Source organism: Falco cherrug, chromosome 5, assembly GCF_023634085.1.
Source record: "Falco cherrug isolate bFalChe1 chromosome 5, bFalChe1.pri, whole genome shotgun sequence".
Lineage (NCBI taxonomy): Eukaryota > Metazoa > Chordata > Aves > Falconiformes > Falconidae > Falco > Falco cherrug.
This window is the reverse complement of record NC_073701.1, coordinates 56,700,095-56,727,715: the sequence shown is the minus strand read 5'-3', so window position 1 is coordinate 56,727,715 and position 27,621 is coordinate 56,700,095. Positions and strand designations below refer to the sequence as shown.

Here is a 27,621-nt window from a genome sequence, read left to right as displayed (position 1 = left end):
ATACCATTTTGTTTAGTACTTCTATCTCAACCGCTTAATTTACCACCTTCTCGGTTCACCTTAATTTGATGCAATCCAAGAGTCAGGATGGAATAGCAGTGGGAAGGCAGCCACAAAAGTGAGCCTGAGGGACGAGCTGCACAAGGTGGATTAGGATCTGCTGACCGCGGCGAGGTCAGGCCAGGTGATGGAGGAGGATCTGCAGCTGGCATGCCACCGCACAGGCTCCAGAAAGGTAAGGGGTCTTATTTTTCCTCTCTCTAAACGCTGTTTTTGTGCCAACGTAACGCTGCCAGCACGGGCATGTTGGTTTTTGGTGTTATTTTTTAACCGGGCAGCCAGTATTCCCCTGGCCTTGCGCTGCATTAGCTCCGCGCGCCCTGCCCGGCTGGCTGACAGGCTGCTGGGCGAACACGCCTGCCCGTCAGCCTCCTCCAGACGGGCAGCACGGGCGGCACAGCGTCCTTACCCTGCCACAGGTCGGGGAAAAGGCTTTTAACGTGGATAAGGCGACGGCCGCGCCCGACCAACATGGCCCCCGAGGGCAGCGCTGTGAGGGCGGGCGACGGCCGGCCCCGACCCGCAAGGCCCCAGAGGGCTTCGCTGTAGAGGGCGGGCAGCGGCCGCGCCCGGCCAACATGGCCCCCGAGGGCAGCGCCGCGGGGGGATGTGGCGGGGGGATGTGGCCGGGCCGGGCCGGGCCGCGGCGCTCCCCGCCCCCGCTGGGCGGGCCCCGCGCAGGCGCCCGGGGAGACGGGGCGGGCCAGCCCGGCGGCTTTGCCAGGGAACGGCGGTGTTGACGGCCGCGGCCCGGCAGGCCCGCGCCCCGCCATGCCCGTGCGCTTCAGGGTGAGGCGGCGTGGGGCTGCCGGGCCGCGTCGGGGGCGGGCCGTGCGCTGCCCGGGCGGGCGGGGCCCTGGGCCTGGGGGGCGGCGGGCCCGGTGGCGCCCCGCAGCCGGCAGGAGGAGGGGGTGCAGCCGTTCCGGGGGTGCCACCGGCGAGGCGGGAAGGGGGAGATCCGTGCCCCGAGGCGCGCTGCCCAGTACAGACGGAACGAGTTCAGTCGCGGGGGTTCGGGAGGGATCGGGCTGTGTTTGTTCCCGAAACTTTACTCGGAGATACAGACAGGCCTTTTGCGTACTTCTCGGTACTTCTCTGCTGCAGGGGCTCAGTGAATATAAGAGAAACTTCAAATGGAAAAGCCCAGAGTTTTGTAGCCCTTCCCAGCAGCAGAAGTGCCTGTGGGCCGGACTGCGGTCGGATCAGTTCGGTAAGCGCAGCCCGAGCCGGCTGGGGTCGGGGCGAGCCTGGGCCCGGCGGGGGTCGGTGACCAAGGTGGCTCCTTGGTGCCTGCAGTTCGTGCGCTTCACGCAGTTAAAAGTACATTCCTCGTCATCATTTACAGGGGTCCTCAAACTACGGCCCATGGGCTGGATACAGCCCCCCAGGGTCCTCAGTCCGGCCCCCGGTATTTACAGACGCCCCCGCCGGGGGTTGGGGGGGAACCAAGCAGCCGCAGATGACTGCCTGCCACTGCATCCGCGCGCCGGCCCCCTGGTTAAAAAGTTTGAGGACCCCTGATTTAGGATATGTTTTTGAGTGCCGTATTCTTTCTGGCTACGCTGAAGCTTTCTTTGCATATTAGTGCTTTTAGTGTTAGTAAAACCTGAAAAAATACGTGGTTGCTGCCCAGGTGCGGCCTAAGTTGAGTCCCAAAGGTGAAGCGCAGATGCCGTGTTAACCCATACATTACCTGTAGTGATGGAAACAGTGAGTGAAATTCCATATTTAAGAGACTAACTTTGGGCAAAGTCTTATACAAAGTAAGATTTTTGTGAAGACTTAACAGGAACAACTAACTGAAAAAGATGAGCACTAAAGGAAAAAACTTGTGCTGTAGTCTAGGAGTTAGGGCTTGTAGGCATTATGGCAGGGGAATGTGGGGACTGGAAGCAAAAGACAAAGGAGGTAGCATCTGGATTGAACGACCCGTAGGGAGTTGAGGCATAGGAGTAGGGTGGAGAATGACGACAACTGCAGCGCTCTGAAAAGGAGCGGTAAAAAGTAGGAATTATTGTAGTGGAACAAGACAGATTAACAAGAGAGTGCAGTTCAGTGCAGCGGCACTGTGCAGTCGGAGTCCAGTATATTCATTCCCACGATGTGTTAACTCTTCTAAATTACAGCCTAGTAATTAAGAACTGACTACTGGGAGTAGGGCTTGTTTTTAGTTGAGATGCTAGACATTTTAATAAATAATCTTTTCTTGCTAAACACTATGCTTTATATATATTACTGCTTTCTTCCATTACTGCAAAATACATATTTCTTTAACCTTGCTTTCCCTAGTGCATTGGTCTGTGTATGGGTGCCTGTATTTAAGAGTATAATGTCCTCGAATTCTGAAACACCCAAGCATCCAACCACTAACTTCTTTGTAAAATTGTAATCCATACTTCTTTTTTAGTCAAACAAAACTGCAAATTTTACAAAACTTGCAATAAAGTCATGAGTTAGCAGTACAGCAATTTTTCCTCCTCACGTTGTAGTGATGTTTTTGTCATGCTTGGTGCATCTTTGCATTCATTTTCACTCCTACCTCTTCTGGCCATTTAACGAGCTATGTCTTCAAATGTCACTTGTCACCTCATAGGACTTGCAGGCTTTTATTGATGGTTCACTTAAGGTGCTTCCTGTTGAAACACAGTTAGCAGTTTTGAGAATGACTTGGAACATCACCACAAAAAGTTAACAGCAGCAGGTGCTCTGAGTTCCTTCCTGCTGCTTTTCCAGTGTTTTTCTGCTGGAATTATTTCCTACCACCTGTATGTATGTGTGGTTGGGCATCCAGACATTCTGTATACCTTTCACTGTAGGTTGTTCTCTCTTTCTACATTGCATTTTCATGAGATGGAGGTTTTTCTCTCTCCTAAGAAACTGTTTCTTTCAGCCAGTTAGGGGTCTTCACTTATTTTTCTGTTGCAGTTGAGCGGTTTGCAGTTGGATTATGATTTCCTGCTCTAAATGTGCTCAGTTACTCAATGCTTTTCTTAAAATGGTGAGGTAGTGTTATTTTCATGTGCATGTGCGAAGGCCAGCAATTCTTTACAATAACCTGATACCTAGTTTTGTTACATAGTCTTTTTACAATTTTTTAATTGTTTTTTTGTTTGTACTGTAAAAAGTCACCAGCTGAGATGTTTTTAAATCACAGTTGTATTAGATGGATAGGGATCTGTCAGTGTCCTATTGCAATCGGTGAGAACCTGTTCAACAAGTTGTGTTGTCCATGTGTAATGAGAAGTATTTGTGGCATACTCTTACTGCTGCAGATTGGTTATTCTGTTAACTGCATTCTTTTCACTGTCTGTTAATGTTGTTGTTGTTCGGCTCCCAGAATCAAGCTGCAAAAGATTGTCCTAGGGCCATATTTGCTTTCTAAGGTTTTATCCAACATGGGCCTGGAGCACCATGTTCGCATCCCTCTTTAGTGGAAAGAAAAGGCATTTGCAGGTAGGAAGGAAGGCAGAATTTCATAGACATGCCCATAATTCATAGGCTGTCATTGTTCAGATCCTAAAATAGTTTTTTCTAGTAATCAGTTGTATGATAAACTTCCAGTTTATTCTTGTAGTACTATGTGTTCAATAGAATGTTTTTGTTAAACCTAATGTGTCTTTTTCAGGAATTGCAAGGGAACCAAAATTCATTTCCAAGAGAAGGGTACCTTACCACAATCCACAGATTTCAAAGTTCTTTGAATGGACAGCAGATTGTGATTTGAATGACCCACTTGAAGCTGAAGCTGTTACGACTGCAGAGGGTCACACAGATGACAATAACAGTGCTGTGAATCAGGAAAAAATTGAAACACCAGAAGGACCCAGACTCCCCCCAAAAGTTCAGTCACATTCAGTAGATTGTAGAGGTGAAACAGCTTTTGCCCTTGCAGAAAACAACATGAAGAGATCACCTTCTGCAGCTCCACCAAATCAAAATGAAGCATTTTCATCTCCAAAAAAGGAATTAGAAAAAATGGGTAATGGGGTAAGGGAAGATTTGGGTTTTTTTCTGGTTGTTGTTGTTTGTTTTTTTTTTAATTGACCAGTATAAAAATTACTAATCTGATGATTCACAGTAATTTAATGCACATACACCAGCCTGTGTTGTGTAACTCTTGTCTTAGTTCTGTATTTTGATATTCTACATTGCAGCTTCGCTGTTGGGAGAACAGTACTTTTGAGACCAGATTTTAGTTCCACTTAGGTCAATAGGAATTTGCCCTTCATGTGCCATCACTACTGATTTCAGTTAAACAAGGATTTAGCCAATAGTTACAGACTTTTTGGGGTTGTTGGCTGTAATGAGAAAATGTGCTTTACATTCATGTAATTCATACAACTGAAAGCTAAACCAATGGTTTGAAAGTATGCATCGAAAGATACCTGACTTGCAAAACATTCTAGGAAAGGGAACAATTGGTGTTGTTTTTTGTTTTTTATTTTTTATGTTGTCAGCTTCACAGAGATCTTCAGAGGAAAGCAGGCATGAATATTTATTTAAATACTTTCCCCAGAAATTCTGAATATCAAAGCCAGTTTGTTTGGAAGAGCCCTCATGAAAAGTCACCAATACTTGCGGCTGAAGAGGTAACTTTAAAGAATCCAAAAAGTAAATATTTTCTTTTATATATCAGCAAAGTTGCTTGTCTTCCAGGATTTCCTTGCTTGCTCTTTTAATGGGGGAATGACAGACTTGAATGTTGTTACATGATTATTATTTTTGGTTTTCCTCCCAATACACGGAAGTATTAGACTTGTTTCCCTGTTATTCTTTGTTGTAGTCAGGCCTAATTACTTGTTCTGCTTACGCCTGGTTGTATTCTGTCCTTTCTAACAGGACTGTTTTCTTCTGTTTGCGTTAATTTACCTTAGGGACTGAGATCCTACTCAACATTACCCTTCATTTTTATCATTTTCATGTTACCTAGTATATAGCTAATCAGCAGAGGAATGTTCAGGTGTTCTGTATTGTAATAACATATCTTGCCACTGAAATCATTCAGGTTTCGCTATTTATTCTCATGGTCTTTTATGGGTTAACACAGTTTCTTACTCTCAGTCTCCATCTCTGTGCATGTATGCTTCTAAGCCCTAAAGTGCCTCTCTGTAGTGTTTTTTCTGTCGTGAGGACTGCTTGTGTTTATAGGTAGAGGCTTCTGATTTTAAGATCCTCCTGTGGCATTTTAATACGTCTTATGAGTGTTAGGATTTTCTAGGATTGGAAATGCTGTTATTTCTAATTAGACCACAAGGATGTGTTTTCAGTTCATTGTTACTGGGGTCAGGACTTAGGAGAGACAGTCCATCTTTTGGTCATTCTTCAGTATAAAATGGGCACTTTGCTCTTATTTTGCCTTCTATTTCTTCACTAGGAGCATATACATTAATGGGATTGCTACAGATGGTGCACTTTCTGTTTTTACCCACAGGTAGCAGATTTGTTCTGTAATGGCTTGCAGAGGCAATAAATGTTGATAAGTAGGATCAATCACTATCCTGTCTTTTTCTGTTGGACTTACTGTGAGATACCTGTTTCCCAGCAGTCCCTTATCCAAGGAAAACTCAGTGAAATGCATGACAATCGTATAGAAGCCAAAGGACCGTCTGAGGAAGAGGCAGGTGCCAGAAAGTCACCTTATGGAAAATTTCGTAGAGAATTCCATTTGATTCTATTAGAAATCAGTTTGATAATTTCATTATTGATGCTTGTGAACATTGTGCTATTTCAGAAGAAAGACTGTGGAATCTAAAATAGCAAACTTCTTTTCACAGCTTATACAGAATAAGACGCCATAAGAATAAGTCTGTAGGGACTACAAATCCTTAGATAAATAGAACTTTGCAAAAATTTAAATATATATGAATGTTTGCAGGTTCTAAACTTAAGATGAGAATTTAGTGATAAAAATTATACATCTTAAACAACTGATACTCTTTTCATTGCTCTTGATGTGATGGAGAATATACCTGAATACTGAATAATGATAATACCTTTCCCTTGAAGAGATTCAGTGAAAGTATCCAAGGTAGGTTATAAGTCAGACCTAAACTGTCACAGCAAAGCTGGGGAAAATGTATGCTTGTGACATATGGCATGATGTTTTAATTGGGCACCCCCATGAGGAGATGATACCTGACCATGTATTGGGCAAATTCTCTACCTTGATTTGTGATACAATATTGTTTCGAAAATAGTGGATGGCTCAAATTGCCCAAGCCCTAAGCATCCAGTTCTAAAACACAGAACAGTTGTCTGTTACTTATGGACTGGACATGTACTGAGGACTCACGGCATATGTTTTAAAAAATATGATCCTACATACAACTCTGAAGGTGAACTGTCTTACGAAATAAACAAAACCTCTGTTAGTGAGCTATAGTAAAAACAGCATTTGACCACAGGTTTAATGGTGTCTGACATGGTCACTTTTAAATGTATTTTTATCAGATTAAGTTTCTCTTCAGTTTGTCCTAGAACTTAAATTAGTCTGCATGTGCTGTATTTGTACGCATGGCCATCTCTCTGCTCATATGTGAGTGTGTTTGCATGAATTATTTAACTGGTTTTGAAAATTTAGCCTTAAGTTAAGCAACTCACACTCGTATACTTTTTTGTTTTCTTTCCCCCTAAGGTTATTTGCAACACAAGTAAATCCATGCCTCCATCTAAATCTCCTGCAATTGCTTCTGAAACTGCATATGAGAGGAATTTCAAAGAGTCTTCTCCTGTTAAAGGTCCACAAGACAGAGATGGTTCAGAAGAGAAAGAATTTCCAGTTTGTGAACAAGTAAATATTTCCCTAAAAAAAAAAAAAAAAGAAGACATTAGTATACTTCTATAATTCTGATGGTTCTTTTCTGTAACGTGGGGGTGGGTTTATTCAGAAATTTTTTAGTTACATTTTAGAGCTGTTGCTAATGGACTGGACTCAGTAGTGGTTTAGTATAAAAGACTGAAAACAACACTGTACAGCTCTGTTTGCTCTTAGGGGTTTCTTTAGCGGGTTCTGTAGTTTCTGTAGTGCATTTGTTCAGTGTACAATGACATTTTAAGTGTGTTTTTCCTGTCACCTTAATTTATGAGTTTTCAAGTGGTTTGTTTTATCTTTTTTTCTTTTTTCTTTTTTTTTTTAAATTGAAAATCGAAATACTGGTTTTAGTCATTAGGATAGTTTCTAAAATATAAATCTTGGATTTATGCTCTCTTTGGTACCAGTGTAGTCTCTTGGTATGCAGGAGGGCTGAGTGGGAGGTCTGGAACTTTTTGGATCTCATAAATCAGACATAGTGTGAATTAAAAAAAAATACTTTGGTGAATGGAAGATGCCACAATTGGAACTGATTTTCAGTCAGTAGTAATTTGAAGAAACATGGAGGCAGGGTTACAATTAATTTCCCTTTGCCTTGATAAGTTGCAAGGTAAGTAACTGTATTTAGCACAGGGCTGTAACAGGGCGTTGTGTAGCCTACATGGGCTGTTACTCAGTTCAGAACATTAAAATGTCTTTTGTGAAAGTAATTTGGCTGAGGCCTTGCATTTCCTTGCCTTGCTGTTGGCTTGGACAAACTTAAGTGGACTTTTAGGAAACATTGCTACGGCTGTTTTACCAGATACATTTAATGAAAATGGAATTGTTTCAGACTGAGACCTTCTAAAACCAGGTGAGAGCAATTTAGACTGCATGACAGCTAACCTGTTTTGCAAGGTGGACATATGAATGTCTATGTTTGTAGCAAGTTGCCAAGTGTAGTGTTGTCTAAATTTCTGCAGGTTAGCTAACCATCCTTCAGGTAGAAGGACCACATACAAGTCTCTTCAGTACCCATTTCTGTTCCCTGATAAAACAGAAAGAGCCATTGTCATTGCCCATTGCTGAGCAAAATGCATACTTAATGTGGACTGCCTGTAGCTCAGTTTAAACCGTTGGTACTTCTGAGGCTCTTAAAGACAATTGTTGGCTTAGAGACTTGATCATTTACAACTCATAAATCTCATCTGGGAATGAGGAATTTTATGTCCCTTTTGTCTCTTTTAGCAGATGTGAAGAAAGCTTGAAAGGCATGAAGCTTTCAGGAAGCATTTCTTTGTAATACTGGAAATTCAGGTTATGTTTTCCCAAGAGAGCTAACAAAATGAAGGAAGAGAAGGCATGAGAAGGGAATTTTGGTGAAAGTGTCAAAACCTTTTTGTTTCTACTGGTGTCTCTTCTGTGATTAATAATTTGAAAATGTTTTGGGGGATTTTGGTGGGCTTTTTTTTTTCTTTTTATTTTTTTCTTCTTCTTGAATTTGAACATTATGTGTGAAGATCTGTACCTGAATCAGAAATCATGCTTGAGATTTCCAAGAGGATAAAATAAGCAGGAAAAAAAATATCTTTGATGTGAAAACTGAAGGAGTCAGTCTGACCCTTTATTAACCAGAATGGCAGCAAATTAAAAAGTTGCCTTTTGGTTTATTATGAATGGGTTTATATTTCTTGAGTATAAAGCTAAGAGGTTGTGGTTTTTTTTTTAATTACAAATTCCAGAAATATACATGTTAAATCTTACACCAGGTTAGAATGCACAGCTATCATTTTATTTCTGTGTTTTGTGTTAAATTCATTTTATAAAGCATACAAAATGGATTGTCAAACTGGCTGAATGTTGTACTCGGAACCTTAGCTTTGGCATTTCGCTAATTTATTTTCGTATTAACAAAGCAACGTAATATTCTTGTTTGCATTAAATATGCAAAACAGCTAACACTAAAAATAATCTTTTTGTGAAAACTTGATGTCAAAAGGAATATGAGGGTTTTCAGATTGTTAATTAATGTGTTATTTTTAAAATTATCTTTGCCTTAGAATAAGAGGGAAGAACCATTTCAAAAGCCAGCAGAAGATGCAGCAAAACAAGGGAAATCAGAACAGAAACATCCTAAACAAAAAAATAAGCAACATACCAATCCAAAGCCCTTCTCTGTACATGCAAGTCGTGGGTATGTATAAAATAGGAAAAATAGCTTAGTGAATAGGTATATGGCAGCCTGATGTTTAGAATTATGGATGATGGATTTTAACAACACCATACTACAGCTAGCTGCAGGAGCAAATGCCCCCTTGCAGTACTGGGATTGAGCTTCCTGTGGGTACATCTAAAGATGGTGTTAATTTCCATCCCCTTTTTGGGGCAGTGAGAGTGGAAGCTTATCGTGAGTGAGAGTGTGGTTATCCACACTCGTTCAGTTGAGTCTTCTGATGCAATAATAATATTACTAATAAATTTAACGTGCATGAAATTACACTGGTGTAGTGCTGCTACTTCAGTGAGTGCTTTGGACGTTGTAGTCACCTTTGAAACTGCTCTCCCGTGCTTGTTTGTCACACCTTAAAACTGTGGTGATTGTACTTCACGTATGTTTTTTCTAGTCTGTACCACCACCTGTCCCAGAGTAACAAAAGCAAACACATGACGTAAAGGGGAGGAAAGAAATCTGTCCCATTTAGGGTAATCTGACAAGCATAGAAATAAATTAAATTGTATGTTACTGAGCACTATCAAAGTATCTTTTTTCTTCTGCCACACACCTACATTGCAGGAACTGAACTCGTTTCCATTTTCTACATATCTGAGATATGCTAAGAGAAATAAAAGCCCAGAGTGGATGTAGGTTTTAAAATGCACAAATTAATCCATCTCTGCTGTCTTTGTGCTTACTGTATGTCCCAGTGATTGCTTTCATTTGCATGACTTTCTGGCAGCGTTAAGGCATTAGATTAAAGATAGGAGAGGAGACTTACCTAGGTCTGAATGCTGTTGGATATCAGGAGATAATTACAAAATGATCACCTGGAATTCTATGAAATAAAACTGCTTTTTTGGAAAAGTGAGTGGCTATAATGTAGGCAAAACCCTTAACTCCAGTTTTCATAGCTCTTTGATATATTAGATTGTAGTCAGTTTTGCAGTGAGCAGTGTGTAAAATTCTTGATCATTTGCTATGACTTTTTTCATTTAAGGGCAAATTTCTGCCTTTACGCCTTCAGTGTGGTAGCACAAGGCAAAGTTTTCTAAAACAGTCACTGGGCAGGTAACTGGCAAAATGTGCAGGTTCTCAATATGCAGACAGGACTGTCACTTTGTATGCAAGCTGTATTGCATGACCTGCTTTTGCAGCAGAATGACTGGGATCAAGGCATGGCAGTGATGTGTTTTTTGAGCTAATCCATTAATTTTGCAATCAAAACTGAAGGAAATTGTCAGTTTCAAAGAACAGCACATATGGAAAGAAGGGGTTTTTTTGTACTGGTATTTTTCTTTTTACAAGGTGCATTTTATTCTTTGACTTCAGGCCTTTATGATCCGTTTCGGAAGAAGAACTGAAAAAGAGAGATTAAAATAAAGTTAGTAGTGTTCTGAAGCAAGATTAAAAACAAAAACCTGTTCAGATTTAAGCTGATAAATCCACAGTTCAGTGCTTAAGGACTTGAAGTATTGCTTATTGCCTGCTATAGGTTAGATGATGTTAATTTTTCTGTGTGTGGCAGTAGGGAAAAAGAATCCATCTTTTCAAGTGCTGAGGCCTTTTGAAGATCAAAGCCAGTAGGACCTACATGAATTTTACTGATCATTGTTCTGGTAGTCAGGTGTTTCTAGCCCCAAGAGTTTACACACATACCCCCTCTGCTCTGATATGCAGAGTGCCTCTAGAGTGAAGTTCATAGAAAGAAAGGGCTTGGATACGTTAGTGCAAACCAGACATTTTAACTTAAATGCACCTTCCATCAGTGACTTAAACCAAGGTGCTGTGCTTTGCCTGAAGTGATTGAGACTGATGCGTGTGTTATGATCTGCTGATACGGCTGTCAGGGCAAAAGCTTCTGGCAGAAGGGTTGTGAGGAAAAACCAACAGGAGTAACTACGGGAAGAGCCACCAGCTCTGAGCCTTTTCACAGCTTTCCTAGTTGTGTTGGTATGGATGAATTGTGTTTCAAAGCATGTCTTTCACATCTCAACCCTGGCATTTAAATGCAAATCTACTTAAGATTGTTGATATAACTCTTTTAAAGAGTATTCTGGATAGCAAGCTTTACTTTTTCCATCTTTTTTTTTTTTTCCCTCCCTCATTCTTGATTTCTTAGGAAGATGAACACTGAATATAGGTCAAAATTTTTGTCTCCAGCCCAGTATTTCTACAAAGATGGAGCTTGGTATCGTATTAGGAGTAAAGTTCCCAACCAGGTGAGTATTCTTAAAAAATCTGAAACCTGAGTATGATTTGTATTTTGATTTATAGATGCAAAATCTTTGAATTGTGGTGTTTATAAGATACAGTTTTGAGACTGTAATGCTCATGACTAAGCTCCCAAACATGAGTATACAAAGACAATTAGGTCCTGACAAGTCAGTATACTATATAGCAAAAAAAAATTAGAGATGATGTGACTTAAAGAATATATTAATGTGACATCCAAAGTGAGGGAGGAGTTTTGTTTCCCTTACACAGTATGTACAAGCTTTGATTGGGCAGGGCCAGCTCGGTTGGCAGATCCTCTAGCTGTGACTAACCAGGTGGCTTTTGCTGAATGTGTGTTCTGATGTTTGAAGGTCCCACCACCCATTGCTTTCAGTGTAGTCTTTAGCGGTCTGTTGTATTGTTGGATTTTCCTGGAGACTGGTGCATGACTGAGGGTGAGATACACCCACTCGTTGCCATGCTCTTTGGCCCAGGTGTCTATGAGGTTGTTTTGGAAATGAGCCTGGTTGTCTGACTCAATTCTTTCTGGAGTACCATGTCACCTTAAGACTCGCTTTTCAAGGCCCAGGATCGTGTTCCAGGCAGTGATATGGGGCACAGGGTATGTTTCTATCTATCTGATGGTTGCTTCTACCGTTAGCACATGGCACGTGCCTTGATGGGTTTGTGGGAGTGTGATAATAGTTGATCTGCCAGGTCTCCCCACGTTTATATTTTGGCCATCGTTCTCCATACCAGAGAGGCTTTAAACGCTTGGCTTGCTTAATTGCAGTGCATGTTTCGAATTCATGGATAACCCGTGCAGTAGTTTCCATGGTCAAGTCCACCCATCTGTGTTGCATCTTCTCTTTGATGGCCTGAGATCTGCTTGAGCCACATCAGTCTCGGCAGCCTGATCTATCTGCTGATTGCTTTGATGTTCTTCAGTGGCCCAGCTCTTGGGTGCATGAGCATGTGCGTGACATACCTTCACAAGGTTCTCCACCAGGGCAGTGACATCTTGCCACAATGCAACAGTCCAGATGGGTTTATCTCTGCATCCACTGTGTGCTGCTGAAATGTGAGTTTCCTCATCACTTGGGACCAAGCTGATGTGGAAGGTGGAACTGGAGCAAATGGCTCTAGGGTGTTGCTCTTTGAGATTTTAAAATAAAGTTCTCTGAGAACTGCAGTAGTAGTGTGGTAGCGTTCAGTTCTGTGTTTTCTCATTGGACTTAACCTAGCAAGTAATTTTATTTTTAGGCAAAAAGAGGTATATATTGAATACATACAAAATAATGAGAAATAGGTCTTGGAGTTTAAAGTATATCGTAGCATTCACTGATTTGTAATCAAATTTTGTATATGTGTGCATCAGGTAATCAGTTCTGTGCAAACAGCCTCAAGAGGATATTAGAGGACTGAAAACAAGCAATATTTTTATTTTTGTTATGTATTGATACATGCATTAGATTTACCGTAACTAAGGCTGTAGAATATTCTGAATTATTGCATTCAGCCTAAGTGGTATACAGAATGCTTCTGTAGAATATTATGTCATTTTAATGGCATGTAAGATTGAATGTTGCATCAGTTACATTCAAAACAGGAGCAGTGCTCAGCTTCAAGAGCAGCTAACTGGTAGGCAAGTAAAGGGAAAGGGATGTGTTGCCTTGGAGTACGTTGTGTTTGCGGCACAGCTGCCGGGAGGAGTCACTGCAGTACAGTCGAGGGAAGGAATGAGGGGACTGCAAGTGGAGGATGGATGTTCTGTTTTACCAGGCAGGATCCTTTAGAGGTTGTGTTTCAGAGATGTTGGAAGTACGTATGTGCACCATTTAATTAGAATGTATGAGAACCAACAGATTCCCACACTGTAGACTTTTCCATGGAGATTTTCTAGCTGACAGGGGAATTACAGGAGACTAGAAAGAAGTCACTTGGCAGTAGACATGAAGAATTAGAAAAAGAATTATCAGAATTTTTATGGCCTTCTAAATGAAGGAGTAGCTGGAAGAACCAAACTAATTTTTATAATAACAAATATTTATTGATGACAAATGTGCTTAGATTACACATTTGTGATTACATACATGTTTTTATGTATGCATGCTTACATTAGATCTTAGTATGAGTTCATGTAGAAGAGCCTTTTGTAATTGGAATTACGTGAATTTCTCCCGTCTCTGTTAGACTTCAAACCCCATGCCTGTGAGCATGCGTGGTGGTTTAACCCCAGCACGCAGCTGAGCCCCACACAGCCAGTTGTTCACTCCCCTGCAGTGGGATAGAGGATAGAACTGGGAAGGTAAAAGTGAGAAAACTTGTGGGTTGGGATGAGGACAGTTTAATAGGTAAAGCAAAAGCCGTGTGCATGAGCAAAGCAAAACACAGAATTCACTCGCTACTTCCCGTGGGCAGGCAGGCGTTCAGCCACCTCCCAGAAAGTGGGGTACCATCGTGTGTAATGGTTACTTGGGAAGACAAGCACTGCAACTCCAAATGTCTCCTCCTTCCTTCTTCCCTCAGCTTTTCTTGCAGGGTGTGATGCCATATGGTATGGAGTATCCCTTTGGTCAGTTGGGGTCAGTTGTCCCAGCTGTCCCCTTCCAGTGTCTTGTGCATCCCCAGCCTGCTCACTGGCAGGGCAGTCTGAGAAGCAGAAAAGGCCTTGATGCTGTGTAAGCATTGCTCAGCAGTAACTAAAATATCCCTTTGTTTACGAACTCTTGTTTTCAGCACAAATCCAAAACATAGCAACATAGGAGTTGCTATGAGGAAATTTAACTCTATCCCAGCCAAGACCAGTACAGCATATCAAACTAGTTTTGCTAGTAGGCAAAGAATTAACATTTAGCTTGTGTAAATGTGTTCCCGTGTAGGATTTTTTTCTATATGGCATTTTAAAATTTGCTGTTGTCTTGTTAGTATTTCCATATGCATCACTGAGGGTTATAATTCTTAAGAAGCTTCTTGTGGGTGTCGTAAAAGCAGAGAACCGGGTTAAAGCTTGGAATTTTCCAGTCTTCAAGACAGGTTGGAAGAAAAACAAGGTTAATTCTTAAAACCTCTGATAATACAAGAATAAAAATTGTGATAGACCTGATTCTTGGCCAAACTTGTTTTTCTTGTAGCATCCATCAACTTTTTTGTTTTAAGAACCGCACGATAGGATCCAGCATGGCTAAAATAGCAGGACTGAATAAAGTATTTCATTCACAGTTGAGATATAAGAAAGAATCTAGCCATTTGAGAGATATGTTAACAGCAGGTTAAGTGCATTGGTTTTATTGTAAAGCAACAAAGGTACTTTGGCCATTCACAGTATAGGCTGCCCAATAGTCCTTTTGGTTTCTACATGACTTGATTCTGGTTCCTGTGCTAATGCACAGACATGAAATGTTCTTCAAACCTGTATCTAACCTCTACATCTGGTGGGTTGTGGAGACTCACCCCTGCCAAAGGTGCCTGCAGAGCATCTCTCACTTAGTCTAAGTGATTAGATGATAAGCTCTGACTGATTCAGTCTGGTTTCCCCCTCAGTTGCGACCACACATGGGTAACTTTGGGTCTGTAGTTCTGAGCCCAAACAGGTGAACACCGTAATAGAATCCTGGTATGACCTTAGCTGTAGCAATTATTCCTGGACTGCTACTCTACAATATATTATTTTTTTTTCAGCAGTTGAATGAAAAAATCTCTTTGAATTATGCTTTTGAAAAATTAATGCAGACAATACATAATCACAGTAGGACTCTCTGGGGCCTGTGTCCTGCTGAGATAATGCTGCCCGCTGAGTCACTGAAGGACACAGTTGTCCTTTGTACTTCTTCACAATTTACTGGAAACATGGTATTCTTCCTCCCCCTGCAGTGTCCCGTTGCTCTGGATTTATATTCCTTCTGTTGTGTCTATCATAATTAATTTTTCATTCTTCTTGAAGTGAATAACCCAGTAAATCACTTGCACCTCAAACTTTAAACTGTCCTCTTAAAATGAGAAGCATCTATTTTTAATGGGCTTTTCTTTGGAAGTTTTGTGGGTCAAATTGTGGGATGTTAGCTGGTGTGGGCTTAGTGGGTTTCCATCTGCTGCATCCAGTTAGTTTTAGTGGGTTTAGCAGAATTTGGCCTGCTAACTCTGTTCGTTACAGGAAGAATGATGCAAAGTCTATAATGAAAGAAGACCAAATAAGAAAAGCTATGTAAATGTGCTAGGGGAAATGGGGGAATGTCAGTATTTGTTTCCTGCTCTTTGACAAAATACTTTTCTCCTGTGAACCATTTTTTAGTAAGCCAGAATTCAGACAATATCACAAAGTTATTTTAAATAACTTAAACCATAAAATTTTGTTGTTGCTTTTTCTTCCTGCACTTTAATTGTGTTTGGGTGGAGGACACAAATGGTGTGAGTGTTTAAATAGTTTTAACCATAAAAACGATAGTGTATAATCAGCAGTATAACCTCTAAAGAGAGGGCTCATCACTTTTATTATTTTAAGACTAAACCTGACATCTGAACAGTTTTGTATCTCATTACTACAGTTACTGGTAGCCTAGAAAGAATGATTTTTTTATTATGTCTTACAGTCGCATCAAGAGTTTTCATGTTATCATTAGCTCCTTGCTAAGTTTAATATAGCTAGAGACAGTTGCAGTTTTCACAGTTTGCAAACTCAGTATTACACATGCACATAGACCTGTTGACTTGAAATAATCATAAATTAGTGGTGAATGTACTTTTGAGTGCTAATGCATAGAAACCTAAATCAGTTTCCTCAAGCTTGGCAAGAACTGGTGAAATACCAGTGCTGATACTTGTTTTACAGCTATTAAACTGAATCTTAGGGAGGCAGCATAGAGCTATGTTGACAGATTTTTAGTATTTAATTTCTCACTTAGACTGTAATAAAGTTACAAGGGCGATAATAACAATACAGTGTTGAAAGACAAATAAGAAATTTAAAAATAATTCTGTATTCCTCTTTTTAGGCATCTCAAAACACCCTAAATTCCATGTGGTATATGGAGGTTGGTTGCATTTAAGTTCCTGTTTCAGTGTTTGGAGCACTTGTCTGCTGATGGAAAAATTAGAATCCAGCACTAAACTTACTCATAGTTGTTGCATAACTTTTCGTGCTAATTGAATGAATAATTGACAGTCTTGCTTTGTCTTCGTGGCTCAAACAGGCTTACTAAATACATACTTTTGTTATTTTTGCTTTCCTTATGTTGCATTTACTGCAGCATGCAGTGTTTGTGCTGTGGGTGGCCCTATTTTATGAGTAACTTGCCTTTCTCCTCTAGCTGCCATTAGCTAATGCAAATACTTTATAATAGCCTATTAGTGAACTTTAAACAGACATGCAACTCATGAAACTTTGATGTGTAGGTGAGAGAACTTCGAGAAAGAGCAAAGGCTTACAGGCAACGAGTAGAGGGAACACACTTCTCCCGATATCATCTTAATCAGATCCTGTCCGATAATAACAGTCTTTGGGATGTGTCCTCAAATTCCAGTTCAGAAGAAGGCATCAGCCACAACATCAGAGCACTAGATCTTGCTGGGTAAGGTTGTCGTTCCTGCCTATTATTCTTCAGCTTTGAAACAGAGTAAAATGCTGAATATAGACTTAGCATAGTTGTGAGATTTTGGATGTTTGACTTTATTCAAGATGGAATTGGACAGGGTGCTTGATCATCTCATCTAGGCTCCCTTTCCCCATAGAAAGTTGGACCAAATGGTCTTTCAAGGACCCTTCCAACCTAGATTTTTGTACAGTTCTATGATATGTAAATTCTGCAGAACAGATGAGGGCATTTGCCTTTTCACAGGTACATCAGTTGATGTGTGCTCAAATTGAAAATGAGGCAAAGTTCAGTCTTCTGGAAGAAGAGAAAGTTACTCCTTTATAATTGTCTACAAGTGCATATTTGGTGTGGCAACCTTAGTCTCATCAAGTCTGGAGGAATTTCACACTTGAGTCATACTGAAGTAATACTCTTCTTTCCACTGGAATGATAAGGAAATATGTTTTGTGTACTCAGATGTTATTAATGTTCTTGTGCAGATTAATTAAACTTGTGGTCAAGTCTCAGACACCATTTAATTCTGAGATGTAGACTTAGGAACTGGAATGGTGTACATCCATTTTCTCCTTTCTTTGAAGGCCATCAGAATTGGCAGATGTTAAATCCCTTGCCAGGAAAATTCAGAATTAGTATTTTAGTAAAATGTACAGGCTGCTATTGCTGAAGCAAGGAGGAAAATAAAAGCAATTTGTCTTCTCTGAGATGTGATTTAAAAACAGCGCCCTGAGTGCCTCTCTTTGTAGTCCACTTAGACTGCGTACACACAGTAGTCCTCTGTGTGTGAGAGAGATCTACCCATGTGCATGACTGTAGCTCTAATACGGGTTAGTGGATGATGTGATGGAAAACATTATTTATTACACTACAATGTGTGATATTAAGTATGGTGTAAATTTTTTGGTTTACTGGTTTGATTTTTTATCTGTGAAATACACATCATAGAATCATGTAATTGTTTGGAATGAAAGGAACCTTAAAGATCATCTACGTCATCTGCCATGGGCAGGGACACCTTCTCTACTGGACCAGGTTGCTCAAAGCTCCATCCAACCCGACCTTGAACGCTTCCAGGGATGGGGCAGCCACAACTTCTCTGGGCAACCTGCTCCAGTGTCTTGCCACCCTCACAGTAAAGAATTTCTTTATAATATCTAATCTAAATCTATCCTCTTACAGCTTAAAGCCATTACCCCTTGCCCTATCACTACATGCCCTTGTAAAAAGTCCCTCTCCAGCTTTCTTGTAACCCTCTTAGGTACTGGAAAGCTGCTGTTCCCCAGGCTCAGCAACCCCAATGCTCTCATCCTGTCTTCATAGGAGAGGTGCTTCAGCCCTCTGATCATGTTTGTAGTCCTCCTCTGGACTCACTTCATCAGATCCATGCCCTTATTATGTTGGGGGCCCCACAGCTGAACACAGTACTCCAGGTGGGGTCTCATGAGAGTGGAGTAGAGGGGGAGCATCATCTCCCTTGACCTGCTGCTTGTGGTTCTTGTGATACAGCCCAGGATACAGTTGGCTTTCTGGGATGCAAGTGTATGTTGCCAGCTCATGCTGAGCTTCTCATACACTAGCATCCCCCTAGTCTTTCTCCTCAGGGCTGTTCTCAATCCATTCTCTGCCCAGCCTATATTTGGGCTTGGAGTTGCCCTGACCCACATGCAGGACCTTGCACTTGGCCTGGTTGAACTTCATTAAGTTCTCACAGGCCCACCTCTCAAGCCTGTCAAGGTCCCTCTGGATGGCATCCCTTCCCTCCAGCGTGCCGACCACACCACACAGCTTGGTGTCGTTGGCAAGCTTGCTGAGGGCACACTCAATCCCAATGTCTGTGTTGTTGACAAAGATGTTAAACACCACTGGAAGATGTTAAACAGATCCTCTTACTGATCTCATTTCTGTGCACTGGGCTAATTTATGCAGATTTCTGGGAGCAGCTGAGAGTTTTAAGTTGTGCCTAAAGAGTAGTTTCAAACTGCTTGGCTTTCAGAATTGTGCCGTCAGGCAGTCCCTATGCACGGAACTAGTTATTTTTTGAGCACTTCTGATAATCTAACTTGTTTAAATTGGAAGAAGAGCCCTAATTTTACATTGCATTTTTGGAAATGGTAATCCAGAAAGAATTTTCATAGACTAGTTTGAAAATGGGTTGTGCTTAAACGTCAGGTAAAACTTCAGTGTAAATTTAACCATTCATCATGTCTACTATACCACTTTTTCATATCTGAGCTGTACTTTTGGCAAAGGACTGAACTGGATGAATGTATTCTGCATAGACACATACATATTGTGGAAGTCAATAGTATGGAACACTGCTTTCTTTCTTACCTAGAATTTCTGAAAAAGAGACTGCACCAAGCCCCAGAACTCTGCAGCAACCTGACTCCCAAGAACAGCCACACCAGGACAGCACTGAGAAGAAGGACATGTCAGATGCTTTAACTGTTCCTGTCAAAAGGCGTTTAGTTTGGAGTGAACAAGAAGGTACTGAAGAAAGGGAGAATCAACAATCAACAGAAAAGGAAGAAGACCAAGATGAACAGACTGCAGTCGTGGCTCAGCAGTTAGAAGAGAAGAATAAGGATGCCAGTGAAGATAAGAAAATTGAAGGGTAAAGCTGAACTTTTTTGTGGTGTATATATGTAATTTTTTCCTCTAACATCTCAACAATTTGTAGGTTAACTCATTTTTGGTTTTAAATGAGATTTATTTAAGAGAGTATAAGTTGGTGTGACATTACTTTTGTTTTTAATAGTATGTTAAGGAATGAGAAGGTTCAAGACACTGAGCTGCTTGATGAAAATGGATCTGTCATTAGGAATACTGGATTTCTAACTTGCAAGATGGAAGTATGTAGAAGCATGAACAATGCTGATGGTTTTTTTTCCCAAAACTATAAAATTTGTAGTATGGGCCTCTCAGAACAGACTGTTCATTACACAGCAGCCAAGTGTAGTGAAAATTAAAGCTTACCATTTGCTTCAAATTGAAAGTGTAGTGTTGATAGGACTGAAAGGATAGGACGCATGCTAATATTGTACTTAAGCATCTGTTTTTCTTAAATATTCATGGGAAAAGATAAAGGGCTTGGGGAAAAAAAATAACTAGCATCCAGTAGTTGCAGGTGATTATGTTACTGAGCACAGGTGAGAAGATGGTGGAGCAGTATACAGAAATAATAAGAGGTCAATTCAGTATGTGCATAGTACAGTACGTAGCACTGTATTTGACTGTGGAAGGACCCATCTTATATCTAATTACAGAAGTCTCTGGCATTTTACTGTGCAAATTTTGCATACTTTTTTTCAGTAGAACAATATTTTAGTTTGGTCGATATTTAAATCTGAATAACTTTGGCCCTTGTCACCGTACTATCTAAGCATTTTGTATTCCTTACTGGGTTTTATCTTTGGTGTTTCAGGACAAATTAAAGGTAAGGAATTTTAATTGTCTCCTTTGGCGATAATATTCTGTATGTAAAACCCAGGCAAAGAAAAGACTGAGGTGCTAGACTCATATAGAAATTAAATTCAGGCTTTCACAACCATCATCCTGAAAACGTTTCTAAGTTTCTTTCTAATTCTAGAGATTATCTAGTTCATAGGTGTGTCTCTGAGTCTCTGATTGACATTGAAGATTTTCCTTCATCCCGCAGTGTGGTCGTGTGTGTGCTGAGATATGCTCTGGACTTGGCCGTGCAGAGCAGCTGAACACCTGCGCATTACCTGTGCCCGCTTGAGAGCTAGAAATGAGGCATTCTTTGCCTACATGTCCTAAGAGCTTGTCTAGCATGCACTGATAGGATCAGGTTCCTTGCACAGTGTGGATATGCAACCACCTGCTTTTGAAATGCACCTGGAGGAAGAAGACAGAAGTGGTAGTGCTGATGTGTTTAATAACCTGGGAGCTAGAGCGATTACATAAGCGTGGGATACTTGGTTTCAGTTCTACTACATTGACTGAAAAGAGTCAAACTCAGATTCCCACCTCTAAGGTGGCCACCGGGTTCAAAGTTTTTCTGGTTGAGTACTCTTTCCAGCCCTCCTGTTGAGTTTCTGCTAATGCGCAGCAATACATTCAAAGTTTATTGGGACAGAGGGAGCCAGAATTTGCACATTGAGACTGTTTATGTATTTTATCCAGTTACATTAAAAAAAAAATAAAATACAGAAACTGTGTTTTAGAGGCTCAGGGGCTGGAATCCAGGACTCCCCATTGCAAACATATGTTTTAGCTACAGGCTGTTAGTGTTTTATGGCGCTGTCTTGCCGTAGGCTTCATTGTAGGAATGTATTAGAAACTAAATGCATGAGTGCAAGAACCTGAGTCCTTAGCTAATATTTTAGTTATTTCTCTTTTTTTTTTTTTTTTTTTTTCTTTCCAGTGAGAATGCCTTAGTATTGAATTCTTCTGCAGCTGTGTCAGATTCTTCGTCTGTATCCTCGAGGACAGGCGGCAGGCTTCCTACTCCAAAGCTGAGAGCACTTGGTGGAGCTCAGAGGACTCATCATGATCTCACTACCCCAGCCGTTGGTAAAAAGACTTTTAAATGCAAAGCAGTATTTCAAGAACTAACTAAAAAAAAGGACATGTATGAATTGATTTATTAGGTTATTTAAGGTAATAAAGCATTTTTCATCTTCTCCACTACAATAGGAGGTGCAGTTCTAGTATCTCCTCCAAGATGCAAGTCTTCATCTTCACAGTGGAGAACACAAGGTTTAGGAACAGAGCCTTCTTCAGCTAAGCAAGGTGCAAGAGAAGCTTCAAAAAGAAGGTCCTTCCAGGTGAGTCAGAAAAGAGATTTACCATTATGCATTTAGGAATGTGCTTTTTAAGTAATTATGAATAATCTATTTAATAAATCGTTTTATTGAGTTGCCATTTACTATTCTAAAATTCTCAGCATCTGTGACTATAAAAGGCTGATGTCTGAATAAATAATTTTTTTTGTAGTGTTAAGCAAGGAGTTAAAAATTTTGGAGTGAGCTCCAGTTTGGTTTTTTCTGCTAAATGCACAGGATCTGTTCAAAAAAAAAAAGTAGATAAGTTACCATCAGGAGTTGTTCATTTCCCCATTAATGTTCCTGTAGCTTGCCACTGACATAGGGCACAGCTCCAGATTCCTTGACTTGGAAGAAATTCAAGGAGAGGTTGGCTGCCTATGTACAAGATAGGTGAATGTGCCATAATAGTTTCATTCTCCTTACTTTTGTGCTTCTTTTACTTCGCAGTTTGCATAGTTACTAAAAGGAAAATAGAAACATATAGGAGTTGTTTAACTGTCTTCCTCTCAAAATTGTGATTTTTTTTTTTTTTGTCAAGTTGCACTTAGTCTGCATTCTACAAACACAGCTAGCATTTCACTGTGTATGTCTTCTGTACTTAAGTTCTGTAATAGAAGGAGACACAATTGCATGAGAAGTTGGTTATGTAGGTTTAAAATATACAAACACAGTTTTTTGCTGTGAAAAAAATATGCCTTTGGTTTGACCTGACTGGATTACTTTCAGACCGTGTTAAATACGTTATTAGGAATACATTTTCTTTAAGTTGTCTCACAAGCTTGAAATACTTATTCTTCCAGTACCTTCATGAGAAGTGTAACAGTGTAAGGCCAACATTTGGTGCATATGTAGGGATCTGTGCTGGAAGGCTGTATATGAGATGTTGGGGTTTTGTGGTTGGGGTTTTTTTGTTGTTTGTTTGTTTGTTTGGGATTTTTTTTCTCTTTTTTTTTTTCCCCTTTTTCTATTGTGTTTTAGCCTGGTGTGGAAGTGAAAGCTGCTTCACTCCTTACCTCTCCACCTGCTGGGCTGGGAACTATGGATCCTCTGCCACTTAGGCAGCATCAGTGGTCTCCTAACAGTGTTACTGATGAGCAAGTTCCTCTTGCTGCAGCCCATCAAGAGCATTCACCTACATCTCCTGTGCTGAAGACAGCCAAAAGCTGCTCTATGCCTTACTGGAGTCCCTCTCGTCGTATTCAAGGGACTCTCAAGGATCCAGAATTCCAGCATAATGGTGGGTTTTGTGTATTAACTGGCTGTGATAGAGTGCTGCAGGATGGAAATGTCTACTGTGCAGTGTTCAGGACAAGAGAGTGCTGAGCTTGCTGCCTTACAGACTCTACAAAGAATGTGTTGTTTGTAAACAAAAGCTTTTCTACTATATGTTTAGTCTTGCTGAGGAACTGTGCACAACTCTCCACCTTAGTTTCACCTTTCACTAATGTTGTATTCTAATTGTCTGTTGTCTAATTTTGCCTTACTAGTTTCAAGAAGTACTTACTCATTATGAGAGTAATTTGGTTTAGCATGGACAGTTGTAATTTTTAATCTTTAGGCTACAACTGGATGCGTTTCCAGCTGCAGTTACCAACAGTGGTACGTAACTGGGGACCTTTATAGTGTCATGTTTTTTTGCAGGAGTTCTGGATTTCTGAGAGATAAGCTCCTTAAATGTTTCTGCAGGATATGCAAACAAAAAAGGCATATATGAAAGGTTTATTGGATATTGAAAAAAGCCATTTCTTGGCTGAGAAGGAAATTGTGCTGGAGCATTTCAAAGATTTTAAACAATGTTTAGGGTACTGGGGACATAAATTTGATAAAGAAAAGCACCCTTCACCCTGTTGTCAAAATAAAGTTTATGTGCTTAAGTCCCCCTTCCAGAAAGACTTTTTGTAGCTGCTTAAGGTCCCACAGTTCTTGGTCCTTTTACTATGAAGATTAGCTAAACTAAAGTAGCATTTCCATTCTAGAATGGAACAAGTAGCTCTCAGGTTAGGTAGGATGGTGAAATCCAGAGAATTTCCTTGGAAAGAGGTTAGAATCGGTGCTGTGTTCTAGCTTTCCACCTTAAGTACAGTTCACTAAGGTAACTTGTAGCACCTACCAGAGATATGTACCTTGAGAATAATACAGTGGAGTAAGTTTCTTTTACCTTAACCTAAAGGAGTCTTGTGGAGTTTTCGGTATGTTTGCCACTTATACAACTCACGTTTTGGAAATAGTGTTGTAACATTTTTAAATGTGCTAAAATGAAGTATTATCCTTTGTCTATTTTGAAATGATTCAAAACTGTGCCTTTGACTTTCTGTCTTAGGGAATGTTGGCAATCCAAAAATGAGATCTTTCCAGTTACCCCTTCAGGAAAGAAACTATAATGATCAAGGTATTTCTCATCCCAAAGTATTATTGTATCATGTGTATATTACCTAGATTAATTTTAACTCTTGCACTATTGTGAGAAGTTTCTGAATGCAGTAAGTAATGCTAGTTTATGTGTTTGCATGAATAACTACTTCATTATTTCATCAAAATTGAAAATATTCATCCTAGTAATCTGAAGTGTAGATATGAAGGTGTCTTCTAGTATGAATAAATCATTAAATGTGGTTGAAAATTAAATAGACAATTGTAGCTCAATATAGTTGCTGTAGCTTGCTCGGTTCCATACCTAAAATTGTTGCTTCCTCACACATTTTTTTAAGCCTTTCTGTTGATAGCAACAGAAGCAAACTGCAAAATGATCACAGCCGAGGTTGCAACTGCAGTAACTTCTGTTGCAACTTTAAAAAGGTATCGAAAAATTTTAAATGAAAGATTTTACTTGTGAGACTTCAGCACCAGATATGCAGCATAAAATGATTTCTCTGGCTTTAATTTTCACACCTGTTCTTCTGCTCAGTGCATTAGTGGTGCTTACGGCATCCTGTTATTCTGATTGCTGTTTTGGCCTTTTTTTCTGTTTACTGTGAAGTTAACCTAGGGGAGCAGCCAGTGCACAGCCCACCAGTGCATCTTCCTGGCCCTTCTGTGGGCAGACAAAATATACTCAGTAGCGTGAGTCAACCAAGAGCACTGTAGCCTCATTAGCTTGATCTGCTATACATTATTTCTTTGCATGGTATATGAGGCTGAGCTTGGTGTGGTGCTGTGCTAGTTGCAATCACCTGTGTTTAGTTCAGATTAGAGTATGGGCAGAGCAAGCTTGTATCTGATTGCAGTTTATTTATAGATATACCCCAGAGCAACCAAAAGCTTTTTTCTGTACGCCTTGTGCTTGTTTGCTCCTTGGTTTTAACCAAGATTCTGGCTGATTCTCTATTTTACTCATTGCAGTTGACTGGAAAATGTGTGGGTTGTGCAGATGGCTCAGCCAAGCATCTGTGTGTCTACATAAAACATGCAAAATCCTATAGTAGTCTGCAGCTTCCCACAAGCTTGCTGCACACAGACTAAGTGCTGTAATTGCTGTTTCTTTTTTTTCCCCCTTTTTTTGCCCTTACGAGCCGAAAGATGATGTATGAGCTTTCAGAAACAGGTGCAATGTGCCAACTTACAGATATTTCATATGCCCATATTTGTTCATGTACATACAACCTGGGAGTTATTCCAATGACACGTCTGTTTGCAGAAGTGCATTTAGCAGTTTTCTCGTACATGGGAATATAGTTATTATGCATAGTGTATGAGCCGGGTACGGGCTGTTTAGATCACTGTATTTTAAGAATTTAGAAATACTGTTGAAAAGTTAATTGAAACACTGACAAAGTACAGGTCCTCTTAGGAGTGAGTTGTGGAATTTTTTCGGGGTTTTTTTTTTGTTTTTTGGAAATTTTTTTGGTGGTGGAGGACAGGACTGGGAAGTAGTGATACCGTTCTTTTTAATCCGTTGCAGGAGAATGGGTGTAATTAAGGTCATTTTTCATAGAGAGCATCTTGACAGAGCTGTAGCAACATTTTAATAATGATGCTAAAGTATAATGTTGTGCTTTATCAGAGAAGCAGCGTCCAAGCTGCTTAATTTTAAGAGTTCTGCTGGGTGCGAAGTGGACCTTGTATTCAAAAGGAAGACCTTTCAAAAGTACATTTTTAAAGCATGCTTCTTCTTGTCTTTGTATTAAACTTCCTGTTTTCTTCGGCTTGTGACACAGTAGCCAGGTTTGGCATAGAAGGGCTCTTTTGGCAACATAGGTTCTGGTATTCTAGTCATGCGTTATTCTAAGGTTGTCTGCTTTGCTTGAAACAGTGGGTTGCTTTCATGAATACGTTATTATCAGAGTCTAGTCCATACAGACTTCAGTGGCAGAGGAGCAATTTCTGAGGTCTTCTGACACAGGAGAGTAAATGTAAAGATGACTTGGAGAATTGGGCAGTTCCCAGGTGACAGTAAGGATCTCTCTCATTCTTGAGTTTGTCAAGAGTTGGGCATGTAGCTCTCCTAAACTTACCTCGCACCCTGGTAGCTTTCTAGTGAGATTCTTCTCCAGCATATCGGTTACCAAGTAATACAATTAAAGTGTATTGCGGTACTATTTTAGCATCTGTTGTGAAAGAGGGCATAAACATATTTGCACTTTCAAAGCCTGCCCTGAATGTCAACTGTGTTTTAATATGTATATTTAATCTTCGTATTTACTTTTTCCCTTGTTGCTTTTCATCACAGATGACAGGTTGTCTCAGATTTCTGCTCGCTCGGCAGCATCTAGCTCTCTTGCATCTCAGATACTGGAACGAGCTCAGAAGAGGAAGGATTTCTGGGGCAAGACATAATACCTCCCACCTGTTGTACAGAAGCTGTTCTGTAAAATTATTTATTTTTTTTTTTATAGTTTGTAGTGTACATTTCAAAGAATTGTCATTGTAGATATCATGTAGCATCCTTTCACTTATGACTAATGTGGCCCAACGCTTAGGACTTGCCATCCCAATGTAAAATTTCAATATTTAAACCAGTGTTGAAAATGTAGGTCCTTTACATCTGAGAGTTATGTCTTAATTCATTATATCACAACAGCCATGTGGGGTTTTATTTTTTTTACAGTGGCACCTCTTGAAACCGAGATAATTATTTTTTTATGCAACCTGCGTGTTACTTTTCAAGGTATTCTGCTGCAGCTGTGCAGTATGACCTGGGACAGTATTCAGGGGCAACACCATCATTCACCAAACACCTCCCTTGATTTTAACCAGCTATCCGTGGTATGTTTGTTTATGTTACTTTATGAATTGTCAGTACAACACAGTGCTGTAACAAAAGGTTACTACTTACTGGTACTTTTAACCTGTTACCAAAAAATTATTTCTTAATGAAGCTAGCATGGAAAATACAGGAGTTTAAGAAAAGGACACTTAAGTGCTAGGGTTTGTTCACGATCCACATTTTTTTGGCCAGCATGACTGTTACAATTCAATGTGTACAGTATTGCAGTTTGTCAGATGTACTGATGTGAACATTTGTCTTATTGTGGGCAAGATCTGTGTTCGGTGTTAATTTCAACTTCTGTAGAAAAAGCAACCTCAGCCACCTTAAACAGTGGCCTCCTCCAGCCCCACTTCAAACTCAGGGATTTAGGAGTAGTTGATCTCTGAAAGTAAATGCAGAAGAATGTTTTTTTCTTGACTTTGACATTTTAATTACCTCTCCTCCTAGTTCCCTGGTTTTGGGAGACTGACATACTGTTGTGTCAGTCACATTGTCACAGTGAAAAATGTTTGTGATTTATGCTGACAGCTTGTTTTATCTTTCCAAGTGATGCAAACAATTTAACATGAAGTAGAGGAAATAGGTAGCTAGCAGGCAGTTTGGTTCTTCTTGTGTGGCTTCAGGTTCTAATATTACTTAATTTGGAAATTTTATACAAGAAATATTTTAATTTTGTACACATTTGTTCACATTTTGATTTTGTATACAATAATGTATGTGTATTACTGAAAATAAAAAAGGTTGTTTGATTTGTT

The 27,621-nt window shown here is 40.2% G+C and overlaps 1 protein-coding gene across 5 annotated transcripts; it reads left to right on the top strand.

Moving 5' to 3' along the window:
* Positions 1-27,621, top strand: MDM1 (Mdm1 nuclear protein). Of its 5 annotated transcripts, none has more exons than XM_014280843.3 (15): positions 13-235; positions 1,165-1,270; positions 3,686-4,047; positions 4,518-4,649; positions 6,695-6,850; positions 8,911-9,044; positions 11,188-11,287; positions 16,274-16,312; positions 16,674-16,849; positions 19,206-19,484; positions 21,258-21,406; positions 21,530-21,660; positions 22,639-22,897; positions 23,981-24,049; positions 26,327-27,621. In XM_014280843.3, the coding sequence occupies exons 1-15, from the start codon at positions 188-190 to the stop codon at positions 26,431-26,433; spliced, it is 2,247 nt and encodes a 748-aa protein (XP_014136318.2). In that variant the 5' UTR covers positions 13-187; the 3' UTR covers positions 26,434-27,621. The 5 variants fall into 5 exon arrangements, with proteins under 5 accessions (XP_027666006.1, XP_014136318.2, XP_055567818.1 ...); XM_055711843.1 differs by lacking the exon at positions 13-235 and adding an exon at positions 727-849; XM_027810205.2 differs by lacking the exon at positions 16,274-16,312 and having other exon boundaries at positions 1-235.